At 39.0% G+C, this 13,026-nt stretch overlaps 1 protein-coding gene across 2 annotated transcripts; it reads left to right on the plus strand.

Annotated features, from left to right (window-relative positions):
- Positions 1 to 3,404: 3,404 nt before the first annotated feature.
- On the plus strand, positions 3,405 to 11,258 carry TMEM128 (transmembrane protein 128). 2 transcript variants are annotated; one of them, XM_064449134.1, is made up of 5 exons: positions 3,405 to 3,785; positions 4,980 to 5,121; positions 7,056 to 7,217; positions 8,414 to 8,522; positions 9,360 to 11,258. In XM_064449134.1, exons 1-4 carry the CDS (start codon positions 3,665 to 3,667, stop codon positions 8,511 to 8,513), a joined length of 525 nt encoding a protein of 174 aa, XP_064305204.1. In that variant the 5' UTR covers positions 3,405 to 3,664; the 3' UTR covers positions 8,514 to 8,522; positions 9,360 to 11,258. The 2 variants fall into 2 exon arrangements, with proteins under 2 accessions (XP_064305204.1, XP_064305205.1); XM_064449135.1 differs by lacking the exon at positions 3,405 to 3,785 and adding an exon at positions 3,793 to 3,915.
- Positions 11,259 to 13,026: the final 1,768 nt, after the last annotated feature.

Raw genomic sequence — 13,026 nt, forward strand, 5'->3', positions numbered from 1 at the left:
CAGCAGATTACTATTCACTTCATTATTTCTTAATTAATGAACAGAAAGCAGAGAGTATATTGTACAATCATTCCTCAAAATGAGGGATATGCATACACTGTAGTCAGCCTCCTTCAGCTGAAAATGAGGAGCCACAGGGGGAGAGGAGCCAGCCCTACTTAGATAAGAAATTAAGAAAATTCCAGTCAGGTCTTCTGTGAACAGACAACATTTGGGCTAATTTAGCTATCGACTTCTGTAATGGGGAAACACTTACGAATATTTGCAAGAATACTAGAGACTAATTTGACTTTCCAAAAGTAAGAATTTAACTGAGAAGCCTAATTCCCAGTGAGAGAACGCCAAAAGCTACCTCTTGTGTGTGTTGTTAAGAGTCACCTGAAAATCAGCACAGAGACAACTAATCAGTAAATGGCAAATACTCAGTGAGCAACAAGAAAATTAATATTTAAATATCCAACTAGATTGCAAAATTAAGCTTTCATTTATAACTGCAAAACCTGAATATTTAAAAACATCCAAATAACTCACAAAGCACTTGTTTCTTTTTAAAAGAACACAAAGGTGTTAAAGTCAGTTTCTGAAAATGTGGGAAGAATTCACAATATGCCAGAGACCAGGAATACATTTAACAAAGAAATTCCTGCAAACTCTACCCTTTGTAGAATCTTCAAATTCACAAATTCCTTTCACAGCCTGTTAAGTAAATTTATCATATCAAGCACCGCATTTTAAAATACTTGCTAACATTTCTGCAGGGATTCTTAAACTTCCAGTTGCAAGAATTAATTATCCGTAACAGGCCCGTTGTTTAGATGCTTTATTAGTTATATTGTTCATTTTGTAGCAGTCTCAGTTCAGCCTCTGACCCTACTCTTTAACCGATCAATAATTTCTGAATCAGAAAAGCTCTGTGAAAAGATCACAAAAAACATCTCGGCTCTACAAACACTGAACATGAGCGGTCTAGGTTAAGGTCAGTAGTGAGTCAGGGAAGGGAAGCTCTTATTTCAGCTCTTTGCACAATACCTACTCTGTAGGTAAACAGGAGTCTTCAGTTTAACAACACTAACAGATCTTAACCTTTTCAAGCATATATATTTATATAATTGATATGTTTAAATCAAAGATATTTCCTATGAATAGCTTTTACAAAGAAAGTACATGAATATTTCCTTTATTTCTTATTTGAATCACTAGCATGAAAGTGAAGGCTGAGGTAATCATTTCACTCAAAGGAAATAAAACAATGAAACCTCTATTTCATTGCTAAGAAAGCAAAGCTCAGAGGCTCCCATGAGCTGTTAACTTCAAAATATAATCACTGTAGTCACTAAGGTCTATGATGTGGTTGGCCCTTATGTGAGACATGTTCTAAGTCTGGGAAAACCAATTTTTTACTCACTATGACATGGCTCACATGAAATTCAGATGTAAATGAAGGCCTGGCTTTCTGCAGGGAAAAAAAAATTGTTCCATTCATGTATCTTTTAGCCTGGATTTACTCAAAACTCAATGCGAAGTAATAAATAATAACCAGAACCCTTGCTTCCCTTGTCCCTAGAACCTCACTTATTTATAAAACAGATGACAGGATATTTAGGAAAATGTAGTCATTTTTTCCTGATAAATTACTGTTAGCAGCCCCTTTGCTGAAAAGATAATATCTCCAGGTAGATTATACAACACAGTGTATCTACAGATCAGGTTACATGGCAAATGAAGAGCCAGTGCTATTTTTCTCCTAATTGTAGAATGCACAGATTAAGTCAAATTCTCCGTTATTTCAGCACCTAAAATTCAAACAAAATGTAAGAAAATGTTGTGATGATTAAATATGTGAAAAAACTTAGTCTTATGTACTTTCAGGGTTCATCATTGCACTAGGTAAACTGATAGACGTCTACTGAGTTAAACCCATTAAAACACCATAAGAATTAGGTCATATATGCAGAAGATCTATTATTTTATTCTTATTCCAGTTTTTTTCCAGCCATTTCAAAGGGCATTTTGTAAGGTCATTAGTTACCCAACAGGTTTACAACTGCTTAAAAACAGTGCAGGTCAGAGCAGGTCTAGCTTGTACCCTGATTAGTTTCTACCAGTTAGTTTCTACCCTTAGGATGGCCTGACATTTTTAAAGGTTTACTGATAAAATGCATAACTATTTATCCACAGCCTACATTCCATTCTTTTTGCTTTGCCTGTTTCTCAACGTGAAATACAGAGGAAATATCTGCAAAACTTTTAGTTTGATAAATGCCAAGAATACACATTAAGTGAAAATTCAACATATTTCTCATACTCACTGTTTTCACGAAAAAATATTCAGTTTGCTTTCCAAAAGCAGAAGTATAACCGGTAATTAAAACTTTGTTTTTTGAACCTTAATCTATATACAACTAGAAGGACTATAGAGTTTATTTTGGTAAGTAAAACTTGCACACTGAAATGAATTTTTTTTCTTCAATCTACCTTATAATAATCTGACCTTTTACTGAATATTTCTACATTCTACTACACTGTAAAGAAAAGCTATCCATAACAGGTGCCACATCAGACAGCTACTTCCATTCTGCAGTCAGTGGGACTTTTGCCTTTGTAGGAACTTTATGCCACACTTTGTCTGAGAAAGCACAGGATTTGTATATACCCCAGATATAATCTAATTAGCCTAATAAAGCTTTACAATTAGAAACAAATTCCAATTTTAAAAGCCATGTTATTTATTCAACGAACACATCCCAGTAGATACAATATACATATTCACAGAATTCTTATAAAACAGGAAAAATTAGACCAGACCTGATCTGTCAATAGAATTTCTTAGTTTTGAGTTTGTCCATGTGAATAAACGATAAAGCAACATTAGTAAGTTTCAAGGTTTTGTTTTGCAGAAACGTGCCAGTGTTACTTTGTATCTAGTTATGCAGAACTCTGCTACAGGTGACGCAAAGGCCATTTATTTTGCCATCTCATTAGTTTAACTTTTATCTAGTTTGCCTTGTAACTATGGTTATTATTTTCAATTGTGGGTTACTCTCACAGTATTACAGTATTCCTGCGGTTCTTGAAACCTCTCAGAGCTTTTTATTTGACTTCTATCTAAACCACAGCCCGCTCTCATGAAAATTGAGGATTTGCTAAATCTGTCCTTGAGAGCATCTGGTTTGCAAAATGTGATGAGCACAGTATTTATATGCACCCAGTTTTCCCCCAGTTTTCTTAACTATTTTGACAAAACAGCCCTCACTCCAACACCTGGATTTACATCACGCCCCTTACTATTTTCAACGGGGATTAGTACGATTTATGATACTATTGATTCGTAACATACTCCCGGGCCATTAGCAGGGCCACCGCTTGCTACAGCGGTGCCACGGCAGGGCCCGGCGCCCTGTGCCCCGCTCCCGCCCCGGCCCCGGCCCCGGCCGCGGGGACCTGCCGGACAGGCTCGCGTTGCGACCGGCGGGGGGCTTGGCAAGCCCGGGGCCAGCCTCGGCGGCCCCGAGCTCTGAGCGGAGCCCCCTCGGCTGCCCCTCCGCCGGCCCGCTCCCTCCGCGCTCAGTCGCGGGGCCCCGGGCCCTCGCCCCTCACGCCAACGGCCGTAACGGCCGCCGCGCTTCCCGCCCCCGCCCTGGCGTCACTGCCGGAGCGGCCCAAGATGGAGGCGGGCATCAGTGGCGGGGAGCCGCTCCCGCGGTTCCGGAGGCCTTTGCGGCTCAGGGCAGAGCCCCGCGACCCGGCGCTACCTCAGCCGCCTTCGGGAGGCGGCGGGACGGCTGGTGGGTGCTGCCGGGGGCGCGGAGGCCCCGCGGGGAGGGAGCCGAGCCGAGCAGGCTCTGCGCGGCGGGAATGGCGTGACAGAAATGCGCGGCGGGAGCGGGGGAAGTGGACGGAGTCTGCTCACGGCAGGTGCGAGGGGGCTCCGCGTTAAGCGGGCGGGTCTCCCTGCCGCTGGGATAGTGCCTGCTTGCAGGCAGCTCATCTACCCACAGGTGTCTGGTCGTAACAGCCAGCTGGATATGGAGAGGGAGACGCGAGCTGGGTAAAACCGCGGATTTCTTCACGGGGATGAAGTGGTTAAATGCTCCAGGCCGAAGGTGCAGAGATGAGGAAGAATGTAGGAAATAAAGCCGCCTTCAAACTCCAGTAGAGCTGTTAGTACGCGCAGCTGGTGGTAGTGCGTGTGGAGGAGCCAGCATAGGTTGCGCTGCTTGAGGCGTGCAGGCCACCAATAACTTCTAGTGATAGAGGTCAAAGTATGAAACATCAAAGGGACTTCTGACATCTTTTTGACAGTGTGTATAAATACTGAGTTAGTTGTTTATCGACATGATGAAAAATATGCTTTCTAATCTTTTGCTCTGTTATCTTGCTTTCTCTAAAACAATATATGGTGATGAGAGAAAAACTAAAACATACTTTGCATAATGATGGTTTTAGTTTACCTGCTGAAGGTGTGCAGTGTGAATCAAGCTAGCTCCTGAAACGGAAATTGAAAACCTCTTGTGAAGTAACTGCCGTTGAGTACAAGAAAATTATTTACACCTGAAACTGGCTTGCAAATATTAAAATTAACAAAAAAGGATACAAATAAATCAGTAACTGGAAATACCAACCTGACTTCTATATGCTAGATTAATAAAAATGTTTTAATAACACCAGGAGGTGTTTAATTAGTTCACCCTTACAAAATCTAGTCAGCTGTTCGTTTCCTAGAAGGGTACACAGACACAGTATGCGCTGATTGTTACTGCTTTATCATTTTATCAGAGGGTACCTTGCTTAGTCTGTTTTATTTCAGGAAATGTGCAGAGCTTTCTAGAATACTTCTGTAATACAAAGTGTATTATACTGAGTATAATAATTTCCAAAGATAAATGAATTAAAAGGATAAAGCATCATGTTTTACGTAACTGTAATCATACTCCATTTAATGACTGGCTTCAGTGCTATAATTATGTTCTTATTTACAGAAGAGTCTGCAGCTGTAGAGAGGAAGAGGAAGCCTCTTACCAGACTGAACATTCATTCCGCATTCTGGATTTTGGCATCAATTGCTGTGACATACTACTTCGATTTTTTTAAAACTGTTAAAGAAACTATCGAAGCAGATAGGTAAGGAATCTTTTCTTACAAAGTAAGTTGTGTTTTCATCTTACAGTCATACTCAGTTTGTTACATCTGAACACAGTGTTTTAAATCTTGGATAAACAAGGTCTAAATAGGAATAGGGAGATCTGGGGCTGTGTAGCCTGGAGAAAGATCAGAAGCATCTTATCGGTGCATATCAAAACCTGAAGGGAGGGTGCGTAGAAGGCAGAGCCAGGCTCTTTTCAGTGGTGCACCGTGACAGCACCAGAGGGAACGGGCACAAACTGAAACACAGGAGGTTCCCTCTAAACATCAGGAAACACTTTTTCACTGTGAGGGTGACTGAGCACTGGCACAGGTTGCTTATGGAGGTCATGGAGTCTCCAACCTTGGAGATACTCAAAAGCCATCTGGACACAGTCCTGGGCAACTGGCTCTAGGTGACCCTGCTTGAGCAGGGAGGTTGGACCAGATGATCACCTAAGTGTTAGTATTAAACCAATTTTTAAGTAAATACAATGCTTAAAATTTTGCTGTAATTACTTTTTTTTTCTTTAGGCTCTACTTGAGCCATCTGTGTACATGCCAAAATTTGTTCTAATAGCAGCGTGTTTTAATACTGGACCTTCAGGTTTACATTTAAGTACAAGAAATTTCTACCTGCTTTGTTGAAAGTTTTGGGGTTTTGACTTTGTTTTAATCAAAAAAAAGCTTAAATTAATCTTTAAATGTCAAAATGAAATTCACTTCTCTAGAAGTTCTCCAGACTTTGAGTAGATCAGTGAAAGATTAGTGAAATAATTTCTATGAAGTAATTTCTGTTTCTATTCTGTTTTTTTTCTATGAAATTATCTTCAATGGGATCAATGGGTATTAAATATTTTTAGGTAGCTTCACCTGGCAGTGCTTCTAAAATGCTGTCATTGTCATTACTGAATCAGTACATGGAAGCTGAACTTGCTCTGTGCTGCAGGGTTCTTTGGAGCTGCTCTTCCAGGCTGGTCTAGATACACCCTACATGCAGGTGGCTGTGGATACAAACTAGTGACTCCAGGATGTGATCAAAGGTGTGGGTGGCCCCATCTGCTCCCTGCAGGACCGTGTCTTCCTGCATTGCTTGTTTAGGTAGACTATGGCAACTGCTCTCTTAATGCAGATTTCTTAAGTGGTAGTAGTGAGGTACCAAAATAGCATATGATATTTGTTGTACCATACCAGAGCAAATGGTACCTGAGTAGGAAGATCCTTATTACCCTTTGTAATTTAGTAATCAAACTATGGTACTAAGAATTCACTTTCTAAAAATTTTATTTGCTAAATAAACTTTCAGATAAGATTTTATTAAAGTGCACCTTCCTCTCAAGTTGTCTTTCCCATCGTACTCTTGAAGTATATCCTCAAAGAGGCACAAAATAATAATCACATACTCTGTGTTTTCTTGATTCTGAGTTTGAAATCCTGGATTTATCTATGATTTTCTTCAGCTGCTATAAAGAGAAATCTTTGTGCTTCCTGTCTGTTAAATTTGAGAGTTCATAAACTTGAAACCTTATTAAAGCTTTCTGCAATGTTTCTGTTTTACAAAAATCAGTTGTCTAATTTATAGTGAGAAGCACAGTTGCAGTGGAGTCTATTTTATTTCATTACTGACAAAGTATTTTTGGTGTGGTAGTATAGCAGATCACTGACAAGGTCTGTTGCACTGCATTTCCAAAATATTTGAGGGAAAAATAAACGACAGGAATGTTGCATTGCAAAATTAAACTTAATTAGTTATGTACATTAGACAGCTTTAAAAGGGCAAAAAGTTTTGTAAAAGTAATTTAAGAAAAAAACTACAGGAACTCTAGGCCAATCTGTACAATTAACAGGTAGTGTCTGTTCTGTTTCTACACTAGAATGAAGATCACTGTGCAAACTGCAATGTGACTGTGCCTAACGTGCTTTCCCCTCCGCAGTTGGTGGTTTGCTGCTGGCAGCTGCTTATTGGCTGTGTGTTTATCTGTTGCCTTTTACTGCATACTGTATCTTGAGTGGTACTGTGGAATTGAGGACTATGATGCGCAGTATCCAGCACTGATACCTATCACGACAGCTACCTTTATTGCAGCAGCAGTTTGGTAAGTTCAAGCACTGTGTACAAACTTCTGCTAAACCTGTGCAAGTCTTATTGTGTTAGTGGACTCATTTTATAAAAAGTAGAATTTCTCTAATTCTGCCAAGTGTATTGGTGACAATACCAGTTCTATGTAGCATAATTTCTTCCACTTTCAACATTCATCCACAAAGCAAGAGTTGCAACTGTCGAAACTGTATATTAAGTGTACTTGTAGATGTACTGGATCTTTTCTGTCTTGAAAATTCATGTGAAAACTGAAGTCCTTAGCTTTGATAGTGTAAATTGCTCACCTCTGACAACTGTTTGTGAGGTTTACAAATAAGGACAAAGGTGTATTCTCTAGCTGAGAAAAAATTACACCTCCTCAGTTTCTAATACAGAGTTTTTAATTATCAAACAATCTATAAGTAACAAACATACTGAAATTTATACTTCTATTGTTATATGAGCTTTAAGGGTTTATATTGTGTCAGAGAATGGTACCTTTAGTAAGAGCAACTTTATTTATGAGATTACAGGTGCAGAACTGAGCAAAAGTGTGTGTGAATGAAAAAATTATATACGTGTGTGCTGGTATATTTATTTGCTCTCTTCATGAAAGCTGGTTCTCTCTTTAAGTTTAGATGTTGTATCTGAGTAACATCAGCCAGTATTTGTTGCAGCGCTGGGAAAAAAAGGAAGACTGAAGAAGATAAAGGTTTTCCATAGTTTAGAATTAGTCAAATCTATAATCCTCGTAATTCAGTTGTAAAAAGTTGGTTTTTCCCCTTTCTCTTCAGTTAACTCAAATCTGCTTGGCCAGAAGTACAAATTAAGGGTTTTCTCAGCTGCTACGTACGCCCATGGAAAAATCATGAGTAGTTAATTTTCACATGCTTTATATGCAGAGATTCTGAGAGTGAAAGGTATCTTTACCCTTGATTGGACTGAGTGGACTTGCTCAGTGTCAATCGGCAGCAGCTACTGAAGTTCTAGGATGAGTTGTCAGTAAATGAACAGTAAACTAAATTACCGATTTAGGAAGTAGGTGCTGGAGTAATTTTGGTTTGTTTTCTCTCAAATTGTGAAGAAACAAGTATTTTTACAGGTTGAATAATTTCAATTTCAGTAATTCTTTTGCCATATTTTCTTTGTGTGGCTGGTATTTCCATGATATGACAATTGAACTTACCAAAACCTTCCTGCTTTTATTCCCAGTTTCAACATTGCCTTGTGGCCTGTCTGGTCGTTTATGACACCTTTGTTGCTCTTCATTCAGTTTATGGGTGTTGTGATGCTTGTGTCACTCCTGGGATAAATCCTTCAGGTAAATAATTCAATTGTTTAAGCACGTAAAAATATTTATCTTGTTGCATGAACTGCTTTGTTAGACATTTAAAGATTGTTAGACCATTTAAGGATTCCTTCTCTATGTTTTGTGTACACTTTCAGTATATTGACATTTTGTGGCATATAGAGTAGCTGGAGCACACCAGCTATCCTAAGGGGAAGAATATCCTTTTTCTCTTCTCTAAGATTCCATTCTAGACAGTGAAAAGAAGTGATTAAGTGAGAATAGATGGCTTCAGGGAGCACAGGCCAAATACCTGCAGCTTTTACCCAGACTGGGAAAACTTCTGAGTGAATTTGCATGACCAGATAGTAAAGGGGAGCAGCTATTAACATCCATATGCAACTGTCTTCTCTATTTTTTAAATTCAAATCCTTTGTCTTATCTTTAAGTATGCTCTTTTCATTTTCTGTGATGAACAGTCCAGATCAACCTGCTATCTGGAAAACTGCCAGATATCAGAAGTTACAGTGTGTTAGAGCTGACCATATTAACAGACTAAAACAACCATTCTGCATTAATTTGTACTTAGAAAGTAAGAAGTACAAGTGAATTACAGATATCCTGAACTGCTAAGCCTTAAGAAAACATTCTGGTTTTTTCGGTATGAACAGCCAAGTAAATTCTGTTATACAGAATTTATTAATTCTGTATTAGGCCAAGTAATTATTGGTCTAATAATTAGGGCCAAATTATTACTTGGTGCTGCAAAATCATTAACTTATCTATATGAAATTAGTGCAAGATACAGCTTGTGCAGTATATACAACTTTACAGCATTTTTGTTAAAGTTGAGTTTGTTTTTTCTTTCAGTTTCATGTGAAGGACTCAGGTAACTGTTATCCTGCCAAATGGATGTCACTTTTGTACTTTTGTTACATTCCAGTACTCTTATTATTTCTAATACTGCTTGTTTGCTCTAACTGACACTGTAATTCTTAGGCTACCTGATTTATAAATCAAATGGATTTACGTAGGTCAGCCAGTGGCTCGGAAGAACCAACTGACTAGTGAAAAATTGAAGGATGGATAGGTTTTACCTCTGTTTGTAACATAAAGCATTTCATCACTGCTTTGTAAAGCTTTTATTCATATTTCAATATTAAGCAGGTGGGTAATAAGTCAGATACATAGTCCTAAACCCTATTTTGGGGACTTCAGAGGTCACTGGAGTCCAGCTTCCTGCTCAAAGCAGGTTGTTTGGTTTCAAAGTAATTGATACTTAATTCAAGTGTTGTGGGTTTTTAATACTATATTATTTCCTTTTGAATTGACAGCTAAAATATTGTTATCTGGAATCTGTGTTTGTACTTGTGAACTTACTCATAGGTGAGTGACAGGGTGCCAGAGCAGGGGCACAGGCTGCACAGGGAGGCTGTGGAGTCCCTTCCCTGGAGACATTCAAACCCCGCCTGGACGCATTCCTGTGCCCCCTGCTCTGGGTGTCCCTGCTCAAGCAGGGGGGTTGGACAAGGTGATCTCCAGAGGTCCCTTCCAACCCCTACCATTCTGTGATTCTGTGACACAGGAGACGTGTGTTATCATGTAGGTAATATTTTATTACCTAATATCTTCAGTTCGGCTACTGTTTGAAAAAAGATATGGATTGGGATAAAGGCCTTGAAAGCTGGTTGACATTTACGTCATTGTTAATTTGGCAGTGCCATCAACGAAATAAATAGATTCTACTTGTGCTCGTCCACAGCCAAAGATGGATGATCAAGCTGTGAATAGCCAGCAGTATAATGAATAACATTAATACTACACAAGAAATTAAGAGCACAAAGTAAATTCTTTTGATGTATGCACTGTTTTTCAGTATTCAGGATGCTTATCGTCTGTAAATTAACTTGTCATTCTTAGCAGTGCCTGTTAATGGAAGTTGCCATTTTTCTTCCTTGGCAATAAAGAGGCTGATACCAACTTAAATGCCATTAGCCATACACAGCTGGAAAAATAAAAGAACACTGTTCCCCTTGGCTGAGATACCTCAGTGTCTGGAAACCTGGGCACTATCTAGCTGCTAGACCATTTTATGTAGATCCTTGTGTTAAGAACTTTCTCACCCACACCTTTGAGAAGATAGGCGAATGTAGAAGCCTGGTATTGAAACTTGTTGAAATCTACTCTGTGACTGTTGCTGAAGTCTGGAGTGTGGGAGGAGACTTTTCTTCATTCTGACTTTAAAATTCACACCATTGCCGAATACACCATACGTGAAATGTTTAGTAATGAAAAAGATAGCCACTGTCTTAAGCTGCTACTGTTTTGTTAAGGAAAAAAGTAGCTGTCGGTATGCAATACAAAGGATCAGTCAAATGAAAAGAAAATACATTTAGCACTACTGTTAAGTAGCTTGTAGAGTAAGCTAACAGCTTGATTTGTTTAACTGTAACATTTAAGTTTTCCAAAACCAGTTGTACTTCATATCTTTAAAGGGCAAGTTGCTTATCTTCAGGTCTTCATCTTTTAACAAATTTTAAAAATTTTACGTCTGCATAGACAAGTACATTTAGGTAACTTTGTTTATTATGATATTTAAATGCACTGTTGCTCAGGGATGGTAATTTTCACTGTATTTTTATTTGTCAACTGTATAAATGCTCTAGGTGTTTTAAGTTGCCTTGTACTCTTCAATTAAAATTACTATTTGCTATATGGTTTTTCAGATTTAGTCTTCTGGACATCTTAATAAACTTCGTATAAAAGTGATTAATTGTTGTTCATTCCTAATTGTTTAACAGTCTTGGGGACTGTCAGCCCATTGTTTTGCCTAGAAAATAGTTGTTCATGTAGATTTTAAATACTGTACTTGGCTTGGTGTGTGTTTGTCTTCCATGACCTCTCAGCTGGGTTTACTGAAGGTGTAATACCTTTCTGTATGACTTCGGAGAGCTGTTTGCCCTCTGACTGCTTCGATGTCTTTTTCTGAAAACCCCAGGTAGATGTACTCACCGTCTGGAAGTCCTGCCAAGTCTTTCAGTAAAGCTTGCCCAATGCAGTACTCATTCAGTTACATGCTCAGAAGGAAGTAGTGGCACATCTGGTGAAAATTTAAAACAATGTTTGCTGTAATTAGCAACCTGACAGGAAGCTGCTGCCACTTCCAGTTCTGTGAACTCCTTGCTTTTGTTATTTTCCTAACCACCAAATAAAGAACTTAGGGCAAGAGATCAGAAAGAGGTGTCTTAATAGTTTCCTGAAAGCTCTTATCAGGTGGTCAAAATCCCTACCTCTACCAGAGCTTGAATGTATTAGCTGGCTACAGACCACCATAGGTATTTTCTGTATCCACTTACATTAATTTCACTCCAGGAGAACGTGTACCAGCACTGAAGAGCTTTTCTTCACAGGTGACAAGGGATGCTCTGGAATAATCTTGAAATAAAATAATCCAGACAGTGAAGATTATTTATCACAGTTACCCATAGAAGGCCTGTAAAATGAAAACATCTTCCTTAGTTATTTTTCAAAGGTTATGTTACACAAGATGAAAGTAGGACGTGGCATTTCCATAAACTTCAGATAAGGGATGGATGTAGCTCTGAGCTAGAGGTGGTTGAAGCCTTAACTGGTTGGCTGGTTATGCTTTTGACTTACGCTGCTGTTATGGGCCAGATGGAAACACAGCGCTAGCTTTCAGTTAACTGCATTTTTCAAAACAAAAATTTGTCGATGGCTTAAAATACCTGTTTCTTGAGAACAAGCCAAAATGAATAAAGGACATGGGCTACTACTTCATTACGCTTAGCTAAACGGGATTGTACAGAATTCACACATTCCACCCTTCTGCCATTTTGTTTTCCTTCTCTGTCTTTAAGAGGAATGTGAACCTCAGAAATTTGCATATAAGTTCAGAAATGTCCTTTGGTACTTAAGAAAAAAACTCTTTTTACTCATTTCTGGCTTCAGAAGCAGAAAAGCTTGAAACCTCTGCGAGTTTTGCTAGTGGAATGGAGTAAAATAGATGTTGTCTTTCAATTTCTCCCATTTTGTTTCTTTAATGTAGCTGAATTAGCAGCTTAATTTCATGTGAGACACAGGTCACTCGCTGTGAAAAACAATGCTTTGGATATTTGATATGCTACCACCAGATACAGGGTAAAAATGTAAGACTTGCCTGGCCAGAAGAAGAACCAGTGTCTTGGTATTTGGCCTCCAAGCTATGGCTAGGTGCCTGAATACCTAGAACTAAGAGAATTTGCATTGTGCGCAAACAAAATACCATTTAAAATACGTTGTGTTTTACACTGGGCTAAATTCCTGTCGGCCCCTGTGACAACCAGCTGGTGCTCCAGATCTTGAGGTCTGAACGCGCCGGTGTCTTACTGCCATAGGTCACAGTTACAGCTAAGCGGTTTAAATTTAAAAAGGTCAATACCTACAATGCCTATAAAAATTGGAAAGATGAATAAATGAGGAGTGACCTAATTCCTGCCGAAGCCTTTGCTACTTTGAGCGCAGTCATTGCTGCTCCAGC

The sequence above is a fragment of the Phalacrocorax carbo genome, chromosome 4 (genome assembly GCF_963921805.1).
Source record: "Phalacrocorax carbo chromosome 4, bPhaCar2.1, whole genome shotgun sequence".
NCBI classification, from domain to species: Eukaryota; Metazoa; Chordata; class Aves; order Suliformes; family Phalacrocoracidae; genus Phalacrocorax; species Phalacrocorax carbo.